This window comes from Electrophorus electricus, chromosome 13 (assembly GCF_013358815.1).
Source record: "Electrophorus electricus isolate fEleEle1 chromosome 13, fEleEle1.pri, whole genome shotgun sequence".
Taxonomy (NCBI): Eukaryota; Metazoa; Chordata; class Actinopteri; order Gymnotiformes; family Gymnotidae; genus Electrophorus; species Electrophorus electricus.
The window spans coordinates 13,143,341-13,166,640 of NC_049547.1; the positions used below are offsets into that span (position 1 = coordinate 13,143,341).

Here is a 23,300-nt window from a genome sequence, read left to right on the forward strand (position 1 = left end):
AGAGCTGAAAGGAGCGGGGGTTGAGCAGGAGGCAGGCGTGGTCTCTGGAGCCCGCAACCCCATGCCACCCAGGCTGCGTGCCCTTCCTCCCCCGCGGCCCCTCGCAGTCCCTGACCTTGCCTGGTGGCAGGAGGACATCTCCCATTAAAGCGTCGCATTCTGATAAGGCCATTTCTTCTCTTTCAGCATCTCTTTAATGTCAGGCCTGAAATATGAAGTCATTAGACGATATTAAAACAGTGCTGACAAACTAATTAACAGAAGACATTATACGGGATGGGCTCGATTAATCCGCTTTAATTGCTCTTTTAAATGGGGGCTCCAATTAAAATTAATAAAGATTTACCGGTGATCGCACAAAACTGCAGCGAGGAGTGGCTGTCTGAAGGGCAGGCAAAAGTCAGCCTTGTCAGTGCTAAAGTTCCAGCTCCCCTGATCCTTGTGCTCCACCAGGGCTGCCTTTGACAGCTAGAGCTCAGAGCTCTCACTCAAACAACACTCAGATCAAACGCTCATGTACTCTTACGGTCGCCACTCCAGTTCTTTTTTGTTCTGGTTTTCTTGCACATTGTTTGAGTATTTAGATATGGCTACTCAAAAAAATATATTATCTCAGTTCTACGTTATCCTGAGCAATTCTACATGAATGTATTTCTCCACAGCTGGTCACTCATAATATACATATATATATATATATATATATATATATATATATATATATATATATATATATATATATATATATATATATATATATATATAATGTTTTGTTATTATTGACTGGGAGCTTGAGTACCTAGAGTAGATTAAAGAACTCCATGTTCAATTATAGTATACCATAAATGATAATTATTTTGCATTTGCACATGTTCAGCAAAAATATATATTGGAAAATAAGACGTTCTCTTTGAAGACTGATGCACAGACCGTATTTATTATCTGTGGTGCACGGGTGTTACCCTCTTGTGGCCAAAATTAGAAACAGCAGAGAGTATCAAAGTATGCCTGTCATTTCTCATCGGTGTTCAAAGTGTGAAAAAAAAAAAACGAAATACAAGAGCCCCAAAAGTTTCTATAGCAATACATATTTAGTTTACATATATATATATACACACCTGTCCTTTCATACTAAAGACTAAATACAGTAGATTATTGAAATTAGAATATTTTACACAATATTGTAGGTAATCTTTGCTATTGGCATAATAGTGATTTGACAGGCGTCCTTAATTATGCTGTTTAACTTATGTCCACTAGATGGCACCGTTTCCTTTAATTTCTTTCGTCGTAAAAAGGTTTCCTGTCTCCTTAACTCAACAGAGCATTCAAACTTTGCAACTCGTTGTATTACCTTTACATAGACAATGTTACCTTTTGATTAATAAAGCCGCCATTTTCCTTTTATGCTTTGTCATGCTAGATAATCTACAGATACTGGATACAAATATCTTAATGAGTTGCAAACAGTGGACAGTAGAGAAGATTGAGGCTTAATTTTAGGCAGTAAACCCTTTTTGTCTGGCGCGTATAAGAGAATGCTACCTTTTGCGTTAGTCTTTTAATTATTTATCCTTATTTTTAAGAGGAAATGAAAAATTACCCTTTAGTCAAATCTGGAAATAATTATGCCCTCTTTTCATTATAGTAATCAAAAATATGTCTTGCAGTAAAAGTGTCAAGTCAAATTAATTTGAACAAAAATACTTATGTACTATGTACATTCTAATTGAAAATGTAAGCCAATTTATGTTGAGGAGGTTTATCTAATTGAAAAAGAATGTCTCCGAAATAATTACCAGTTTGTATTTTCTTTTTCGCTCACGAAGCCAATTAAACTAATGTTTTAATTTATTTAATATTATCGTTTCAGATGCAATTGTCCCGTGGGTGCCTTGCAGGGATTCCTGTTTAATGTGTTTGTGTTGCAGCACACCGATTACAACATTAACAGGAAATGTCACTGCAAATAAATTGCAGCAATCCGCAGTTATGCACGTTATAATACATTAATCTAAAACTCACAATTATAGGTTACTGGTAGCTAAAAAATGAATAAGATAGAGACTTCTGTGTCTTTCACTCATTCAAAACACAGACGGAGGCAATAGCGCAACGTTATCGTTTGGATCTTTGCGCCCAACTTAATAGCGTGTCCTCGGGCAGCCAGGCAGCATGACAGAGCGCCCAAGCTGGAGTGGAAAAATGGGAGCTCCCGAGAGGCTTCACGGCAGCATCGAGGAGTGATGAGTCGGCTGTACGCTGGTGCTTGGAGAAAGCGGTGGACGTGCGGGTGAAATCCTGCTTGTTGTGCACATCTCTATTTACGTTGTGCATTATTCACGAGGATAGAATGCATTGTTGTTGTTTTTAAGACATGACAGTTGTTAAGCGCTCGTGTTGGCCACACAGTGAATGAGGTCCTTAGAAACGCAACTTGAATCGTGTGCAGAGGACAATGAGCGCAGCATACTTTATTGCACTCTCAACTGCAGCCTTTATACCATGGATTAGCGGCACTATAGTGAGCTGCAATAGGGTAAAATATATTCAGTGCACTTTAAAACCCGTGTGCGGGAACGTGAGTTAAATTGGAAAGCAGATGTTTCCAGATTTGTACAGAGCAAATAATACTGACATCAAACAGCTGCAGATTCGTTAACGCAGTGAAAATTCAGCATCACTAATTTCAGTTGATAATTGATGTGGCAAAACTGGATCTTCCTATCCCATTGAGAAACGGATTGATTAACTGTACAGTATATTTAATTAGCAAGTTAAATAAAAAAAAATAAAGCTTACAAGTATTAAAGATACAAACAATTTTATTTTCCCCATAGATTTGTCAGAGTGTAACTCAAAATTAAAATACTTTGAAAAATTAATTTGTCATAAGACTGGCTACCATATTACACAACTACAGTAAGTAGCATATAGACATATTAAGAATTTGTTACCAACATTTCATGAGATAAAAGTTTGAAAGTATAGACATTATATTACAGTCATTCAGAATTTTATAGATAAATATGATCTCGCAGGCTTACATAAAAATGGCCTAATCCTTACTCACAATTTCTTTTCATTTTCTTCACACAAAAGGTTACTTTTTATCCAAAACCAAAATGTTACACGTCCTCTCCAAATGCAGTACAAAGTGAACGGACAATTCCTTCAAAACAAAGCAAAAGCAACCAAACAAAAGAAGCCAAACGACAACTGCAGAAATTGTATCACACCTTGTTTGATAAGACATAGGATTCCCCATGTTGGTGCAGCCAGCATAAAGCATTATTCTGCTACATGTAATTTTTTTTTTTTTCAAGACAATATCTTCATGATAGTTTGACTTTCTATTTGCATTAGATACAAAACACTACTTTAATGAATTGGCATCATCTAACATCATCTAAGCAAAATACCCTGTGAGCGTGCAGACAGTTCATGTTTGGGGAGTGATCACAGTCACTTCACTTACAGGTAAGAGGATGACTTGAAATCATCAGGAACATCACTGTCCAGTTTACAGATGACTTTGTAAATGGCTTTCTTCCAGGAGGGGTCCGAGTCTTTGTTGAGAGAGATAGCACTATAAAACTCATGGAGTGTGATTTCAGCAACTTCCAGGAACCTGTCAGGAACCTGTACAACAAAGGATAACATAAGAGAGTGTCTTAGATGCAGATAAAACCCAAGTAAGTATCTTAATAATGTAAAAATGAAGAAGGTGGAACAACATGCAGGCATTTGATTACAGCCTTAAATTATTCAGTGCTACTAGCAATTGAGACAGGTGGCAAATTGATCTACATTTCAATCAGTAAATAAAGCATCAAACTTTGATTTTGCAGCATGATGGCATAAGCCAATGCTTTTCCGTTGTGTTCGCATTGCTCATTTGTGCAGCAATGTGAACCAACACCGCCGATCTGCTCGCCTTTACATGTGATCTTTAATGTGCTCACTCCAGAAAACAGCCTTCACCTTCAGCCTTTGTTCTTGCCAAGTATAAAACAAACTCAGTGTCAGGAACATTCCTCAACCTCTGCGGACCACCACTTTTATTTTTTGGCAGAGTGCTCAGAATTTAACTGATCGGAATAATGAATGAAAGGGCTCTGGACCTTTCCAGGAATTGGGACAGCACTTCTGTGGCATGCATTTGGTGAGACTGGACCAGGTAGTGGGAAGAAGGAGGCTCTATCTGCCGTCATTGTCTCCCGGATGACTATGCAAGCAGTCGCCTGGCTGTCATGGGCTATTCTTCTTTCTCTAAGTGTCTGAGCACAAAAGCCAGGCCTGGGAAAGGAATGTCTTATTCCAAGGTAAAGCCAACTGTCTCTGCTGGTTCCCACCAGCCAGCTCTTGGCCCTCGGAATCCGTGGTTCTTTTCTCAGCATTCCGTAGCAGTAGCAATCCCAGCTTCGTTCAAGCATGGCCTGCTCCTAATCCTAAATTGTTTTTAGTGGGATTCTGTGGCTTCCTCTTCCCACAGTAGGCTAAAGAACCACTGGGCCCTTAGATAATGGCCCCAAAGGCTGCAGAGCCACAGGTGCAGGGTGACACATGGGTCAGGCCAAGGATACAGGCCCAGAGTGATCATCAGCTGTCTGCACCACTACTGCACTTACAATGTCTTATCAAATCACCCCCAAGGGACATATATGCATTTGGCATGCAGAATAGCTCAACTGGCAGTTAATGACCAGTGATGAAAGTAATAACATGATATCCAGGTTCTTTGATTTATTTAGGCTCTTCTTGCTGATTTTTCATTCATCCCAGTTATCACAGTGAACTTGCTGAGATTTCCAAAGTCAATAACACAAACAATAGAGACATCTGTTTCACACATAAGATGATATATTTGCACTTTCAGTCCTTCATTTTGCATATCTTGTGACCTTTTTCTCATCTTGGTTCAGATTATTATTAATCAGATTATTTAAAATCATGATTATTTAAAAGCCCTTGAAGTCCTTTGGGCTGTCTGCCCAGGAGTAGATAAGAGAATGGAATTTCAGATCAGATAGGTGTTTTACAGTGCTTTCCTCATTTATAGACTTATATGGAGACATTAGCCAATTAGATCTAAAGACTTCAATACTTAATGGTTGTGTGTGTGTGTGTGTGTGTGTGTGTGTGTGTGTGTGTGTGTGTGTGTGTGTGTGTGGTGGGCAGTCACTACCCCATTTATACAGTGCCAACATTTGTGACAAATTATGAATTATATTATTCCATTAAGATCAATAATTACACAATGCTGCCAAATATTTTCCAAGAGTATAGCCTAAACTGTGCATTCACTTTGTGATTTTCCTAAATGACCTACTGCTGCATTTCTGATGCCATGTCAGCTATTGCAGTGACAGGAATAATCCACTTGGAAGGACACATTATACTCAGTGACCTTTGCTATGAAAATAGCTAGCAGTCACTCAGGGAACCTGGAATGTTAATTGAAATCATTTTTATTTCAAACTTCAATCTAAAGTACATGCCTATATAACTTCTAAGGTAAAATTAACATACCAGTTTATTCACTTAAAGTTCAATCATCAGACCAATACCAGCACTACCCGATTCAACTGGTTCCAATCTAAATTTCTTCCAGATTCCTACTGATATGGAGATAAAATGAACAGTTAATACCGCTTTACACATCCACAGTTTTATGAGACTTTAGTGCAACCACAGGGTCTGATGCTGTGAGCGTCCCGGGCCAGACCTAACCTTCCTCCACCATCTCTCCCCCTCTTTGTTTTGTATTATGTGTGTGTCCTGCAATTCTGTTTCACACCTCAGAATTACAGCAGCCAGTGGAGCTGCACTGTAAACAAGGGATACTCCTGACCTAGAGTTAATGAATACACAGACATTTACTCTGCTCAGTGTGGTTGTTCATAGAATTTCTGGGTTTCAGAAACCAAAGAGCAAATCCAACAGGCTATGCAGAAACATGAATTCTGACATGATGATTTTGGAATATAACTGAGTGGTATGTTGTTTGGTGTTCATGAAAAATGTCTCATAAATTTGTTGTGTATTAACATCATATCAGACACAATATCACTTGCCATAATTCAGAATGGAATTCTGGGTCATTATAACCTGAATGTAAGACAGCATACCTGGAAGTCATTGGCTTTGTTGTAGTGCATGTTGAGAGCACGGAATAGCTCAGAGTCTCTGGTAACAGACATCTCTTTTACATCACTCACTCCATCCACGATGGCCTGTCGGGCAAACTTCTCTATCTGAATGTAGTAGAACTCTCTGAAGTTACTGAACCACTTGATAAGCTGGGAGGTTATGCAGCGATTAAACTAAAAAAAAAAAAGAGGGAAACTTTATCAGAGAATGTCAGCAATATTACAGATTTTAAAAAAGCATGAAATAACTCATTTAGGAAGTAATGGGCTTTTTTCTTGCTTTTCCCTTTTGTTTTTGTATTTTTGGACAAAGGCTAAATGTATTTGCATTCTTGTACTCTTAATACTGTTATCACTGATTAAGTCATTCCCGTCAGTGTATTGCCCATAAACTACCAACCATGAAAACTGCAGGCTAAGCTGTCTTGACATTAGCCTCGTCACTATATCTGCTCATCCCCGACGTGAAGGGAAAGAAAGGATGGGGATTAAAAAAAACGCCTGGGGCTGAAGCACCATCAAGGCGTTTCTTCTCTCTGTATGCACTGGGTGAGAAGAGAAGAGGCCAGCGGGAAGCTTCCCTCTCACTGACTTCTCCTGATAGGGATGGAATCAGACACTGGGATTAGCTTTTCCTTTGTTCATCGGGGTTCCCAAAGAAGGGACGGCCCTGGATGAGGTGGAGATGCAACCCTGGCTAACCCCTGGCTAACCCCTGGAGGTCATGGCAACCCAGCAGCTCTGTGAGACACGGCAGGAAATGCCAGAGGAGTAGAGGAAGTCAGCATATCGCCTGCCAACCTGCTATAGATGTCGCAGTCTCACTGTTTGAAATGAAAAAAAAGTGATCTATGATAACCAATTACTTTGTGATATGGAAAGTTCCGCTGATGGCTATGGTCCATTTGGTGAATTTGGTAACTTGAGGTCTAAGTCTGTTTTAATTATATGCCCAATGGTTTACTTTGAGGTGTGCTATGTTGTCAGTGCTATTAATGACTGCTCACAAAATTTTAAAATCCACTACATTTTACTTTTAATCAATTAAAACCATGCGCACGATAACTTGCCCTCAACTAGAAAGCACCAGTGTAGACCAGTGGAAGCTATGGGGCATCACTGGGAGTTTAAAACTGAAAATGTAACTCTCTCAATTCATAAAGGTCTAAGAGTTTCACCAAGCCGGCTTTTACAAGACAACAGAGCTTTATACTCAGGAACACACGAGATAATAAGCCCCTCCAAACAGTTGTTGCTTTTTGGCCATTTAGATGAGTCATCAACAGTTTTGTGCCTCAGGACATGGAGTGCGCTCACAGGATGCGCTGCCAGTGTACACAGGTTGTTGTTGCAGGGCCTAAGCTCTTCTCCTGTCTGTGGGGCTCAGCACTGCTCTATTGTTGGCTGTTGACAGTCCACTGGTCACACAGCACTGAGGGGTTCATTCTGAATAGGGAACGTAGCACCCTCATCTTTCTCCTTTTGTCTTCTTTTGCTGACTTGAGGAACTTTTATTTTTACCATGTTAACGATAAACCACCCTAAATTCCTAAAGTCTTTTTGTAATCCTTAAACTCTCAAAGATAATTTATACCATATATTTAGTTTTTTGATATGGCTGGAGTAAGTTTTATGAACAACATTAATAGTAACTGTTGTTGTTTATTAAATAATTGATTATAATTCCTTTTTAAATTAAATAGTGTCATAAAAAGTTGTGTAGATAGATTAGTTTTTTTGTTACAACTTTGTTGTTTCTAGGTTAGATTAAGAAAAAGGAAACTCAAGAATAAATCAATTATACCTGTGTAATTATTGGAAAGAAAGTGTCCTTAACAAAAATGAAGCTGTGTGGAGAGTCTATGTAGTTGAGTCATGCTGTACCTTGACATCTGGGAAGAAGGTTTTCAGTACATTTGAACTTGGGTAGCGTGTGTAGAAGAACATCAGCTTGGCCTTCTTCAAATGGTTGGGGGTTAGACCCTCTTGAATGTAGCAAAGTTAAGGGCTATCAATTCATTCAATGAAGCCCCAATATATATGGGCTTCATTACATTGTAATATATCAGTAATAAAAACAGTAATAAAGCACATATACTTATAAGAAGTGATTAAAGTTGTTCACTCAACAACAGAACAACAAAAATGTGCTTGCCTACAGACCTGATTCACGGTACATTACTGGTATTAAATTTACTTACGCAACCATATATATATTTCTATTTTACTCTGTAGGATTTAATTTGACAATGGTAATTTACTGTGCAATCCAAACCAAAATATATTTAGATATAATTCTACTCTACCCAAAAAGTCAATTAAACACACAACAGTATGTGCTAATTGGAAAAAAGGAGGTAAACAAATTAAATTAGGGAGTTCAATTAGAGACTTTCACTGAAAGCATTTAGTTTCAGGTTCAGCAGTGGTAATTAATTTGTTGTGAAAACACTGAGAAGACAAATACAATTTAGATATGAGATTGTGTGGACGAGTGTTCTCTCTCTTACATCAGAGCAGCTCTTAACTGTTCCTTACTGATGGTCTGCTTGGCTTCTCTCCCCACACTGTACACTGTAAGTTCCACACCTTGCGTTTTGACATCTTATCCACTGAAAGGTTATAAGAGTGCATGCAATTATTAGGAAATAGTGCCTTTGAAATGGGGATACTGAAGTAAAAGATTGATGAGAATTTGTTCAAAGAGAGGTATGCTGTAGCCCATCACGGGGGGAATATGCAGCACATCCTAAAGAAAGCATTTGCTTAAACCAGTGGGTGGGTGGATAGAGTCCGCTAGCTCTCAAACTAACTAACTATATATATATATATATATATATATATATATATATATATATATATATATATATATATATTGCTCCCAAAATACTCCTGTATCATATTTTTTGATAAAAGGCCAAATGTCCAAGGCACTGTACATAACAACATATGTTGTATGCATTGAGGAGCATCAAGGCTGAGAGGTTGAATTATGACAGCAAAGAGCTTCTTTTTCAAAAACAACCAGAAGTGACCTCTCTGATCCATTCCAATCATATTGAGAGTACAGCAGCATATTCTACACCTTTTCAAGTCAAGAGAAAAAAAAAAATCAAGAGAATTTCCTGAACAGAAACTGCTGCTTTTTCTGCCTTTGAAAATTGGCTTTTGTTCCTGACAATTCTTATCAAAGCCTTGTATTCCTTTTTATTTGTCTTTTTCTAGACTTAAAGTCATTACTGGGCCCAGATTAAAGAAGATGCTACAATTTTCTTTGGGGTTACCAAGATCAAAGTAAAAATTCTCCTTGAAGTCAGTGTTAGTGGAACTGCTCAGTGCAGCACTCAATTCGACTCATTGTTCACCAAGGTAGGCCTCCAAGCTAGTGGTTCATTCAGCTTTTTCTCTGTGTTAAATAATATATATATATAGCGCTGCATAGAAAATAACAGAAATTAAAGAAAAGCAAGGCAGTTTAGAAAATAGTCAAGCAAAGTGCCTGAATATTTGTCAGAAGATTTGTATAAAAGGACGCACAATGGCAATTATATATAAATAACAAAAAGCATGCCTGGTGATAAACTACTTCACTAATATTCCACCTGTGGTAAATGAAATAGCCAATTAATCGTGGATATTTCTTGCAAAACAAAACCTTTGACTGAAAATACTGCACAAATCGTGTCCTACCATGAGCTTCAAAAGGATATACTAAGTGACATGAAGGTGTTCCTCTCTGCCATGCTCTGCAGGTCCCCACACTCCATTTTGATGTGAGGGAGGTGTAGGCCATCGACCGTGACTTGCCTCATTGCCCCGGCACGATGGTGCTGGCCAAGGTGGCTGGAGCTCACCTTGGGCCTCATAGCCATACTTTCCCAGGAAATGTCCATGGAGTCTGGGGATGTTCTGTCCAAGGATGCTGGGAGGCAAGGGATCATGCCGAAATTACCGTGAGGTCCATACTTGAGGAGATGTTCCAGGATCTGGCTATCATGGAGAGGAGCACTGTAGCTGAACTGGAAAGGTGACTGGTGCAGAGGGTAGGGCCTCTTCACCGGCTGGCTTACTGAACCCAGCTGGTTGAGAGCAGGCTTCTGGACAACCAGGGACAAAGCTTCTGTCTGATGCTCTGGGCTATGCGCTGGTGTGCTCTCGTAGTGCTCTAAAGGTCTGAGCTTTTGGACGTCCTCCGAGTCGTGCAGCTCTGGAGCACAGGCTTGCTGGGCCTGGTTCTCTATACCTGAACTGTACCCTGGACTCAGGCAGAACCGTGACTGTGGTAACTGCTTCTGCAGGCCTGCGGAGAGCTTCCTGAACACCATATCAACACTTTTGCCCACAGCCTGGGACAGCTCGCACTTCAACATCTCCTGAAGCTCCTTTTGGCCTGTCTCTGAGCTCAGATACCTGCTGTCCTCTTTCACCCGGCCAGTGTAGTTGTGCATCTGGCTGATAGGTTTCGTGCTCCAGTCAAGCCATGGTTCATGGATGTCTTGCTGAACATCTTCTTCCTCCGTCTCTCCATTCTCTGTCTCACTGTGGTCATACATTTGTAGGAATTTCTCCTGCAGTTGGTGTAAGAGGCGTTGCATACTCTGCAGCTGCTCTCTCAGCTTCTGACACTCTTCATCTTTGCTTAGATTAGTGCTGCTATTTGGGCTCATAGCCATAGAGTGACTGTGTTCCTGGTGTTGAGGGAGCTTCTGTTTGCGTTTGTTCTCTTTATATGACTCTCTGCCATACCTGCTGACGTCCCCCTCAACACTCTCTGCTTCTCCATGAGGCCTGTCGCTGGGTGAGCCAGCCATGCCTCGTATGATATTCTCCACTCTGGCTCTCTTGGCCTGGTGGTGCTTGCTCAGTGGGTGATCAGGTTCAGTGCTCACCCCACCAGAGTGAGGACCCCCAGGGGACACTGACTCACCCAGGCTATCCTTGGAAGACATGTTACTCCGGTCCTCCAGAGCAGACTCAGCCATGGAGGACCCTGAATTCACTGTACCAGCTCCCAATACAGACATGGGCCCCAAGTAGAGGTGGCTGTTGTTGAGAGGGGGCCACTTGCTGTAGATGGTTTTTCGCAGAAGGTGAGAGATGAGTGATCCATTGTGGTAGGAGGAGAGGGGCTCCTCATACATACCTGTGTGGAAGCAGGGGAGCATTACGTCGGCTTTGTCTTCATTAAGCTTAAGAGGGCTTTGGTTGGGTGGCGACAGATTCATTTCCACAATGCAGTCAGTTGAATTAGTCTTGGTTTTAATTGCTTGTTCACTTTTAATGAATCAGTACATTACAATGACCCCACATATAAGTACAATGTACCTAAAAAAAAAAACAAAAGAAAAAAACAATTTAAATGAAACAAAAAACACTACTTGTTTTATGAATTTTACAACAGAAACCTTATTAATATAAAACAACAAAAGCAGAAGTAAGAAAACAAAGACCTTGATTTCAATTTACCATTAATAATTTTTTGTTTATTACACTATAAATCTGCATTATGACTCTGAACTAATATATCAAATTTGGGAAAATGTGGGCAATTTTTTCATCAAATACTTTTGAATACCTATTCCTTTATGTCTAAATTCTCCACTCTGGCTTGCTTATCTTCAAAATATATATATTTTTATCTTTAGGTCTTTTATAGGATATGTAAAAATATGGAATCTCATTCCACAAAGGTGTAGTTACTGTGACTGGGTTGGGTTCTTGGGTTTCATCATGTTGTTCATACAGAGCAAGTAATTAGAAGGTTAAATAATGAAATTGGACAAATTACTAGAGTATATAGCAGGTCAACTGAATATAAATAAGTAACCACTTTACTAATAATTCAATTATTTTTCCCTTAAATGTTATAAATACCACATATAGCAATATATAAATACCACCTGAGCAATATATTTTCTGTTTTATAGAAGGTTGTTGCTGTTGTTTAACTGACAAAGATGACCTGAATATGATCAATCACCAACGTACTCCTTAAATAGAGGTGTCGATTTATTTGAGTTTTATGTTAAATAAATGAAAATAAAAGATAGCAAATAATCTTGATGAAATAGAATACCAGCAATATGTGAATGCATCTGTTAAGTGATATATCCCTCATTTTTAATTGAAAGCCTATTCCAAGATTTGTAGATAAATAAAATACATTTGTTTCTACCAGTGACCACTCACTACACATTTTCTATTCAAATTCATATAAATTCTTATATTCATATATTCTTAATTCAAATGTTTTATATTCACTATCTAAAAAAGTTGATCATAGTTAATATAAAAATATTTCTCGAAGAACAAGAAGAAGAAGAAGAAGAAGAAGAAGAAGAAGAAGAAGAAGAAGAAGAAGAAGAAGAAGAAGAAGAAAGGAATACAATGTTCAATATGAATAAAATGTTCATTTTAGATTGGTAGGGTGTGTGAAATTTCAGAAAAAATCCGAATTAACCATGTTACTCGAACAAACATCTTACCTAAAGTCTACAAACATATACACTACAAGCACAATCATACAATAAATAAATTAAACATTCAAAACAACACAGTCTCTTTAACTGCCGTTGCTTTGAAAAGGCTAAAAAAAAAGAAGCACCGACTTACCTGTTGCTTTGACGATGCGTGACTGACAGTGCCTGGTGAGTGTGTGAAGTGGGGATGCGTATGTTTGTGAACCTCCCCAAACCCTCTCAAGTGATGAAGAGGTGTGGCCATCACAGCATCAGACACACATTTGTGGCGAGCAGCCTTGTCGGCAGGCAGACAGGGCATGTAGCGAGCTGCAGCCTATTTGCAAAGTGTCCCGGACAAGGTTAAAATTTGTTTTTGTGGCAGTATTCATAAGGCTATAAACAAGGAAGGAATCTAATTCCAGATCAGAACTCTTGCACTGAAGAGCTTTGTTCGATGAGTATAGGAACATATTAAATATACAATGTAATCTTAAAACAAGATAACATTCATGTAATTTAGTAGAAAGTTCAGATAACTATCATAAGTTAAACATAGCTACTACATATTCTAAACAAATTAGTTCGCAAACTTGATAGCATTAAATCAAGTGATCAAGTGACTTATTTTTTCACGTAATATACGCTTTCAAATTATTTTGTTTCGTGACATTTTGCCTAATTGGATTCATTTATTCAAACTAGACTCTTGAACTGCTTTTTTCGTTTGGTATATTCCAGTTGCTTTACCTTTTACTATTTTGGTTCGTCCCAGCGTGCTTACGTTTTCTTATGCGCTTCCTGCTTTTTGCTGGGCTTGGGAGGTCCTTCTTTGGGATCTATTGGTGGAAGAAGGGGGTTCAGTTGGGTGCAGATCGCTGTCAGTGTAACCGATATGTTATCCCACTCCCGGTGTCTCACACGTTTTTTTGGTCGTTCGATCTCTGCCCTTCGGCAGGTACGTAGTTAGCTCCCATCGAGCAGTTGCCGCCGCCTTCTTCAAGTTTTGGTCACATTACTACGACCGTTACGCCATTGCTAAGATAGGCCTCACTGCAAACCAAGGACAGCATGTCCCGGGTTCACTTAACGAAGCTGACTTTGGTAGCAATTGCCCTTTAGCTACACGTGAAAGTTATTGGCAGTGGAGTATCGCCTTATTTAGTTGGTTGATAGAGCTGCTGTTGGGTTACTAGCTAGCTAACCTAGGGTAGCTATAAGAGTGCATGGCGGTCGAGGTTTGCTGTGAGGTCATTTGAAGAAATGTGTAGAGTGCTAACCATTAGCGTTAGCTTGCTCTCGGCATTATCAGCCAGTGAACCTGCCCGTAAAGTCCCATTTATGTTCAGCGAGCGAGAACATGTTAAGTAGAACATTAATTTGGCAAGCCAAGTATGTCCCTATACTGCCTTGTGTTCAGTACTTCCAGTGTGATACAACGTTGCGCAATTAGCTTTAGTGATGGTGACAGTAGTTGGATAGGTTAACTCGCTAGCTATGCTAGCTAACTATGGCGAACTGGATGTTTTTAAGTAATCTTCGCACGTTAGCCTATATTAGAATGTCCTATGCAAGTTATGTTTGAGTTTAAAGTCCAAATTGTGATTATTTCATTTCATTCTTATAGGCCTCAAAGTTCCACCTTTTCACCTCAGTGACGTTGCATTTGAGCTATCTCGGACACAGATTTGTTTAAAAAAATCTTGCCGTGTTTGTAACTGAAAGTGACGGATAGTGTCACTTCTGTTTGCTTCATTTGCGTTTGGGCATTGCTGTCAACTTGCTGAGAGTCCTTTCCACTTAGGCACCACTTCTAAATCCACTTATTTGGCTACCCAATCAGTATGGTCAACAAACCTTTGCTGCTAAGTGAAATGCTATTTCTCTATAGCAATTTTGCCTTTTTAAAATATGTAATATATTCACAACAATTGTTATTTGAACTTTGACAACAGCTATCATGTATCCAAGGCCAAATGTCTCAAGTGTAGATGAAATATTATGTAGTGTGCTAACCATTAGTTAGCTTGCAATCAGCATCTTGTATTATCTTGTAAGCCTGACAGAGGTGTATGACTTTTTGGTTTAAATGAACTCGTTTTTTTAGCTAGAGGGTTTGTATGTTTACTGGTAGGTCTACTTTTTGTTTATATTGTTAAGAAAGTTTGAAGAAATCTCACTCAAGTGGCTGAGAGAACATGTTGGCTGAGAAAGTTAAATGTAGCATAGAGTTCCTTTCCCAGAGTTCAAAGTACATATAACTCCCATTGACTTTGTTTCTGCTAAATACTGTAAATCTGTTTTATGGTTGCAACAAAAGAAGTTTGTCTGCAGCAGCATCAATTCATTGTATTTTGTTTTAAAGTAAAGCCCAGTTTTTGTTCATTATGTTCATCTTGCACAAAAGCCTCTTTGTGCAAGACAGTGATAAAAGCATTTCTGCTAAATCTACAAAATATTCTAGCTTGGTTGGAGTTCAGTCAGTGTAGGGTTAATGTTGGGGGATTTTCTTGCTTGGTAAGGGGCTTCTCTGCATCCCAATCAATAAGAATATTTGTTGATGATAAATATTTGTGTGTTCTTAATGTCATTGTTTAACTGTAAGATTAGTTTGTTTTGCGGTAGGCTATACATTCCACATGACTGCTTATTGTTGATTGCAACAGGTTAAATAATCCATGAAGAGAGTACAATTAACAATTAATAAATAGGCCTATATAGCTGTTGAAAGACCTCTGGTGTAGTAAACATTGTGTTCAGATAAGTTGTTTTTCTTTTTCATAGCTTCATTTTTTATTGAAGCAACAGCTGCCATTAACGCTCTTAATGTTGAGCCCATTACTGATCAGGTGCTTAGTCACTGGAAACTCCCTGATTTCTGTTAGATAACAGAGCAAAAAATGTACTTGATCCACAAGGATCTGCTGTGGAAAAAGAAAAATGCATGCAGTGGTGGAATGAGTGGAAACCGTTGTATCCACGTCCTGCTGTAGGCTGTAATGGTGCTTGGAGTGGAATCCACTCTGCCGCTCACCCTTGAGTGGTTGATGGCAATTATTTGACAGCTGTAGACTTAGCGCCTGTGTTAATTTATTTGCCAGTATTGCATCTTAATTGCATAAGACAATACCATCGTTACTTCAGTGTCTAATCTTTAATGTACTGCTTTGTAAGAAGTGTTTAGCGAAGGTCTTAATGTGTTTTTTGTTGTTTGGATGGTGGTTTTTGTGGGGTTTTCTTTGTTCTTTATGTAATATTTTACATTTTTTTATAGGGTAATAATGTATTAGCAAGACGAGCTGCTTCAGGTGAGTTTCTGAGTACTGTACATTAAATTTTCACCATAATTCAGGATACATTCTTGAAGGTGTGCATTTTCACAAATACAATGTTTGCCTTTGGTTGTGATACTAACCAAATCCCTTATGAATTGTTCTTGGGTTTCAGGCATATCAGCTTCTCCATGTGTCTCCATTAAGGACAGTCCGTAAGTACATCTTTTTTGTTTAGAACACTGAAATTTGAATTGTGATTTATGTGTGTACTTTGTCTAATTCTGTTATTTCACTTTTTTTTTTTACTTTGTACATTGTATTGTAGGAAATATGATGGCAGGCCCAGCATCTTTCAAATCAGATACTTCAAGACCACTGCTATACACAGTATGTTATTACTTATGCATTGCACATAGTTGTATTACCTAGACCTAGATTTTGGATGGGGATGGGCAAAGACTGATATTGGGGAGATGAAAGAAGAAAGTGTAGCATTTTTCTAGGGATCCTTGTTCTTGAATTGTCCAGTGGCCAATATTGTCTGCTCAGGTTCAACATGACAGTATTATCTAAGAGTTTTGTGTGGATAAAAATTTGTTCTGATTTTTAAAGTGTTTATTTTGCTTGTAAATTGTCTAACTTTTCACCTAAAATGTTTTTCCAGTTCTTGACAGTGAGGATATATTTATTTGTGTGTTTGTTTATTTACAAAACTGTTTGTTCTTTAAAGAATTTGGAAATTCTTTAGAAATTTAGTTTACTATTGACACACTAAAGGTATCTAATTGAGTTTACTACTATAAGTAAAAACCTTTTTGTTTCTGACAAACCATCTAAAATGTCATTTGTATGTTTTTGTTAGTGCATTATGGAGTAGTCTTGATTTGGCCAAGTTGTAGTCATCTACCCTTTAATTTACCAAGGACTACTACTAAATTGCTATCTTAAGTCAGGTCTGTAGATACTAAGATTGACTAATCTTAATAATTATCAGAAAATTGAGATTATGCCCTGTAAATGCTACATACATTAAAGGATCTGCAGAACGTCTGCATAGCTTGCATGTGCTCAATCTGCTCAGAAAGGCACACAAAATCTGTTAGCTAATGGATTTTGCTATTGCTTAGAAAACAAAACCAAAGTAATATTTGTGCAAATTTTTATTAATGCTACATACATATATATTAATTTAATATTAAACAATGTCATAAAACATAAAAGGAATTTTATGAACTTTAGAGGCTGGTCTTATTGCAAATGCTGGTGTGTGTTTATTCTGGCACTAGCCACTGCTTGTTATGTACTGTATATACTGCAGGTGTCCAGTTATATATTTTATGGATTTCAGTGTCAGGCTAAATTTGAAGATGGTTTTTAAAAATGCCAGTTAACAATGTCATAGCTTCTTAATTTCATAAACAGCTTACATTTAAAATGATTCATTCCACTGCTCATAACATGGAACTGCTTTAGTTTTGATTTTCTACATACCTTTGGGTAACTATATAGATATCCCACCCTTTTTACTGTCTTGTAGTCTTGAGTTTGATTAGCTTTCACAGTACAGGAATATTTTTGCTAATTGCTCAAAACAATGCTGTGCAGTGTGAGAATGCTATATTTGTATCTTCTCCCATTGCAGGAAATGAAGTTATTACAGTCAAAACGCCAGCCTTTGCTGAGTCTGTCACAGAGGGGGATGTGAGGTGGGAGAAAGGTATAAAGGCTTCATCTGCTCACACCTTTTTAAATATTGATAGTTGCTATTAGCCTGTTTTAATTTCGTATTACCTCTTCTCTTCTAGCTGTTGGGGACAGGGTCAAAGAGGATGAGGTGGTTTGTGAAATCGAGACTGATAAGGTGAGGAAGAAATGGCTGTGTTAGTTTTCAAGAGTACCCTAAAAATAATTATAGCTGAAGAAACGTTTCAGCAGACAAGGCCTCTGTGATCCCACAGAAGGTCTCTTTGAGGTGTTAGATTATTACATGCTTCATCTTGTGTGTCTGCAGACCTCAGTCCAGGTGCCCTCCCCTGCTGCAGGAGTGATCGAGGAGCTTCTGGTTCCTGATGGAGGCAAAGTGGAGGGAGGCACTCCCCTGTTCAAGCTAAGAAAAGGAGGTTAGTACATGAGGAAGTGGAAATGTTCAAGAGGTCTCCTACATAATTGTTTTGTTATATCTAAAATGCATGTGTGTGTGATTTTATATTCATCTTACCAGAAAGATAATTTGAGGTAAGCGGCTAAGGAAAAAACATACAAAACCCACACGGAAAATACTGAGACGTGTGTGTGTGTGTGTGTGTGTGTGTGTGTAAAGTTGAATCTTGCACTGTGGTTTCTCACTCCTCAGATGGCCCTGCCATGCCAACCACTACACCTCCTTCAGCAACAGAGGCCACTGCAGCACCTCTTCCTCCCCCTCCCCCTGCTCCTGCTGCAGTGGGACCCATCCCCACCACCATGCCCCCGGTGCCACCAGTGCCCACACAACCTATCACCTCCAAGCCAGGTGAGCCAAACCACATGGGAGAGCAGTGCTGCAGGCCATTCTTCACAAAAGGAGCAGCTTCAGCCTACGACTAAATGCACTCACTTAAACCGGCTAAGAGAGACTTAACATCTTTTTAGCAAAATCTGGTTTTAAAAAATGTGCATTAAGCAAAAGATGTTGGCTCATATTACAGATATTGACCAATTTGCTTTTTCATGAGAGGCCCACTGATGGTCACACTTCAGTTATTTGTAATCAAATAAAGAGTATGTTTTTTGATGAAATGCAACATTTCAGGATAGCTGAAGAAATACTGAAGGAAGTTATTCTGTTATTTTGCTGAAGTTTCAGCTATCAAACCTACTGCAGCTCCTGCTCCTGCTGCCACAGACATTGCCGCAAAGGCGGGCCGGTCGGAGCACAGGGTAAGTGCGCTCAGGACACGGGGAGAGCTACCATTGCACACGGGGAGAGCTGCCATTGCACACGCTGATGTACACGTCATTGACTTGACAGCAATAAAAAGCTGAAGGTGGATTTGGTTACATATAACTTTATAAACCACTGCATTCAAATGTTTTCCCATTCTCTTTGCACTGCAGGTTAAGATGAACCGTATGAGGTTAAGGATCGCTCAAAGGCTCAAGGAAGCTCAGAACACTTGTGCTATGTTGACAACTTTCAATGAGGTGGACATGAGGTCAGATTTACTACCAGTTCTGCTTTTATTTTAAAGGGACAGTTGACCACAGAGAGGGTTCTATCAATAATGCAGAGAGAAGTTTTTTGTAACGGTGCACTAAAAATCCTTTCGTTTCCCAAACCTGATTAGAACCTCAGCAATGCTAACGCAAATGGTTATAGATTGGAATCTGTCCTACAGGAAGAGCTTTTGGAAACCTGATGCCCACTTAAAGCATGGAATGTAAATATTTGGTACTAATGTCGGTAAAAACAAAGATAAGATTTAGGTAAAACATGGTTTATTAATTTACAAGGAAACGTTAATGTCCTCGACCTGCCTCCCTAGCTCCAGAAGATGACACTTTGAGGATTTCTCCCTGGCGCAAATGGGTGGTGTCAGCTTTCTTTTGCTCATGGGTTTCGCGTTCGTGCAAATCTAGTTGGCATTGATGGGATGGAGGAAGACTCTGCAGGCCAGGGTTAGTCTAGAGGAGAAGGAACCCACCCGGTCAGGGGCCAAGATCATCTGGCGGCCTTTCCCCTGAGAGCGGCCCTCAGAGAGCACGCCGCCTGCAACGTTATGGGCTTTTATGACGAGCCAATAAGATTTGAGGGGTTTGGAAAATGAAGATTTTTATCTCGTCTTCTCTCCTTTCTCGGAGAGCGTGTGTCTTGGGACAGTGCTAATTCTGTTAGCGGAGAAACCCTAGAGCCTGAGCGGAGTTGGAGACAGGAAAACAGACAATTAAAAAGAGCTGTGCATGTGCCCCGTTTTTATCATCCACTCAGAGCATTGTCAATAAAACCCCTGTATGACTTCAAGGTTGTAGTTTCTAGAGGAAATGTAGCATTTCTGCCAGTATCAATCATTGAGCTACTTATCACATCTGTGTCTTGTTCATTTTCCTCAAATAAAATGTTCCTTCTTAGTGCCAATAAATTTTGAGTGATGTGGTAAGAACTGTTTTTAATGATTGGCATTTTGTCTCTGCTGTCCTCTTCTTTGCTAAGTTTGTCCTCTCTTGTCCCTGCCTGTAGCAACATCACAGAGATGCGGAAGGTGCATAAAGACCCTTTCCTGAAGAAACACGGAGTCAAGCTGGGCTTCATGTCTGCATTTGTGAAAGCCGCTGCATACGCTTTAGTAGACCAGCCAGCTGTGAATGCTGGTACGTCCCCTAACCCCCAGCCACTCGTGCTTTTGATCACCACTTCAGAATCTACTCGTAGCAACGTGTGTGGTTACCACAGTCGTGCATTTTAAGTCCAAGATCACGATTTACAGGCTACCTTCCCCCCCCCCCCACTTCCTTCAGAACCACAGAAGCCTGGCCTACATAGACTACCCACAGCTAACTACATTTAAAGCTTAGAAAGTCTACATGTACTTCAGGTAAAAGGGCCAGAGGTTTCTCACTCATGAGTTTTATCTGATCGTTTGGTTTTCTTGAATGTAGTAGCCAGACCTGTTAAAAATGTTTGTGTTTGTTTGGAAAGATCACTAATCAGTTAATTGTACAACCTAGGCCTGCTAAGGAGCAAGAATATCACAAACATGAGCGTGTTAAGTCGCAAAAGAAGGAAACTAGAGTTTAAAATTGCATTAAGTCGTATAGTACAAATGGGAGTATAAAATAATATTAGGGTAATATTAAGGTTTTTATGCTCACTACTCACTGCGGAACTTAAAATGGCAATGATTAGCTATTGAAAGTAGGTTTACTCTGGAATTGTTTTTACCATTCATTCATTTATTTTAGTTATTGATGACACAACCAAAGAGATAGTGTACCGGGATTACGTGGATATCAGTGTGGCAGTAGCAACACCAAAGGTAAATTCTAGAGCTGGCCTCTTTATCCTCATAACAATAATTTGGTAACAAATATCACTAGGACATTCCATATCTAATTGCATGAAGTGTAAAGTAAATAAGTGCATTTAGTCAAAGTGGGTAATCTTACTCTTGTAACTGAGAATGAATATGATGCATTTATACAGTAATGCATTTATAACCCCTTTTAGTACAAATGACTCCTAGTTTGGTGTGGGACCCTCAGGCACTAACATGCAGGAGATGATGTTTGGAAGCCCTCTTTTTCTGTCTTGTATAGAGAGCCCTGGAGAACCATATATGCTATGCAATTTAGAACCCATGAATCCATCTGTGTCCTTCCTCCTGACTTCCTCTCAGGGACTAGTGGTGCCAGTAATCAGAGGGGTGGAGGGAATGAATTTTGCTGACATTGAAAAAACCATCCACGAGCTAGGAGAAAAGGTATGAGTCTACTCATCAGAAGCTGAATATTTCACATGCGCGACACGGTTCGCTTGTCATGGTTAGATTTTAGCCATTTTCAATCCATCTAATTTTGTACTCTTGCTGCATTTTGTACCATTGACCAGACTAAGCTGAGTACACGCATAGTACACAAACATAATGTGAACAGGACTCCAGTATGGGCTGTAAATGGAACAGCTAACCAGAAACATTTATTTAAAGGTAGTTAACCTATATGACCTAAATTAATGGTGGTTGTTATAATTTTTTTTGCCAAGCTATGGCAAGTGAAGGGGTTGGAAAATAGACCACCTACCTTCAGAAAAGCAGCTTCTGAAAAACAAGCGGTTTAGGCCTCTGGCTATGCCCTTTAGGGCTCCAGCATGGAAAGTAACACATTTAAAATGTTCTTTTCCTTTCTCTTTTTTAAATCTAGTCATTTGCGTGTATTGAGTGTACATATAATTGGTGCGTGCTTTGTAGAATTTGGGTGCTGTCTGAACGAAGGTTTGTATTGCACAGGCTCGTAAGAACGAGCTGGCGGTGGAGGACATGGATGGGGGAACGTTCACCATCAGTAACGGCGGAGTGTTCGGCTCCCTCTTCGGCACACCCATCATCAACCCTCCACAGTCTGCCATTCTGGGCATGCATGGCATCTTCGACAGGCCGGTGGCTGTTGGGGGGAAGGTGAGAAATGGGCTCAGCGGCAGGCCTTCGTGTCACGGCATCCTTTGGTGGTTTGCATACTGCTCAGTTTCTCCCGTCGGTGCCTTTCACACTGTTCAACTCTGTCTTCTCTTCCCCTCTCTGTCCGCAGGTGGAGGTCAGACCTATGATGTATGTGGCTCTGACCTATGACCATCGACTGGTCGACGGCAGAGAGGCAGTCACCTTCCTCCGCAAGATCAAGTCTGTGGTGGAGGACCCCAGGGTGCTGCTCCTGGACATGTAACATGGGGTCTTCAACAAACGCACAAGAACAACTGAAATCATTCAGAATATAAAACGAGTCCTCATCTCACACAGAGTGCATACTACCGCCCGATATTCCTTACTACATATGATTTACTGTGTTGGTTAACTAGGGAAAGAACACTTTTTGCCATTTGGAAATTGAAGGGTTAATTCACTTGAAAACAAATGAAGGAAAGGAGTTTAAATTGCATGGGCCAGACCAATAGAAAGATGATATTGTAATATGTTCTCAGCTGGGGTTCTTTTCTTGTTAGCACAAAGGTTGTCAAGTGCTTTTGCAATTTTTAAATTATACATATATAATATGTATAATTAAGTTAAAACTTTGTCCATTTGCATTTTTTCAATGGCAAAACAAGTGATTGTACACAGTATATGGTATATTTTCAAATTCTCTATGTAAAAAGAGAATTTGAAGAAGTTGTAATCCATCAAATAAACATCAATTCAGAAACGTCCGTTATGTACAAGATCTCAAGGTGGCTTTTTTTTGTACACTTTGATAAATGCAGAAAATTTGCAGTCTGCCCCCCCAAACAATTTTGAGATTAGTTTCATTCAATATCTAAGGAAAGGCATTTGTTTATGATGTGTAAAGAAACAAATATTAATAGAGGAAAAAGGTTTTTAAACTAAAAATAAAGAAAATGACTTTTTGTCTTGTCATAATGTTATCTGGATCAGCCTAGGTGCTGCACACACATGGCTTGTATTATGAGGAACATCTAGGTGGGAGTGTGGGCAAGATGTATGTAACTAATGTAGCACTGGTGAATATGAAAGTAAAAAAAAGTTATCAGACCAATGTCTCATCTTTGACTTCATAAACAAGACAGGATGTGATTCATTTGTACATATGCTGAGAGGGTTTTGTGGTAATACCACTGCCTGACTTCAGGACTTTGTTTATCAAATAAAAAATTAGAATATTTATATAGCTCTTTTTACAACAGACGTTGTCACAAAGCTGCGTTACAAATA

The 23,300-nt window shown here is 39.3% G+C and overlaps 2 protein-coding genes across 3 annotated transcripts; one reads left to right on the forward strand and one right to left on the reverse strand.

The window, feature by feature from the left end:
- Positions 1-3,471: 3,471 nt before the first annotated feature.
- Positions 3,472-11,374, reverse strand: prox2 (prospero homeobox 2). The gene is made up of 4 exons (XM_027023743.2): positions 9,860-11,374; positions 8,034-8,141; positions 6,129-6,323; positions 3,472-3,639 (listed from the first exon to the last, which is right to left on the reverse strand). The coding sequence occupies exons 1-4, from the start codon at positions 11,372-11,374 to the stop codon at positions 3,472-3,474; spliced, it is 1,986 nt and encodes a 661-aa protein (XP_026879544.2).
- A 2,032-nt stretch (positions 11,375-13,406) lies between these two features.
- On the forward strand, positions 13,407-23,120 carry dlst (dihydrolipoamide S-succinyltransferase). Of its 2 annotated transcripts, none has more exons than XM_027023726.2 (15): positions 13,407-13,565; positions 15,882-15,915; positions 16,055-16,094; positions 16,208-16,269; positions 17,525-17,599; positions 17,688-17,743; positions 17,894-18,002; positions 18,203-18,394; positions 18,722-18,801; positions 18,979-19,076; positions 20,099-20,229; positions 20,821-20,894; positions 21,255-21,338; positions 21,864-22,031; positions 22,162-23,120. In XM_027023726.2, the coding sequence occupies exons 1-15, from the start codon at positions 13,503-13,505 to the stop codon at positions 22,294-22,296; spliced, it is 1,401 nt and encodes a 466-aa protein (XP_026879527.2). In that variant the 5' UTR covers positions 13,407-13,502; the 3' UTR covers positions 22,297-23,120. The 2 variants fall into 2 exon arrangements, with proteins under 2 accessions (XP_026879527.2, XP_026879529.2); XM_027023728.2 differs by having other exon boundaries at positions 18,236-18,394.
- Positions 23,121-23,300: the final 180 nt, after the last annotated feature.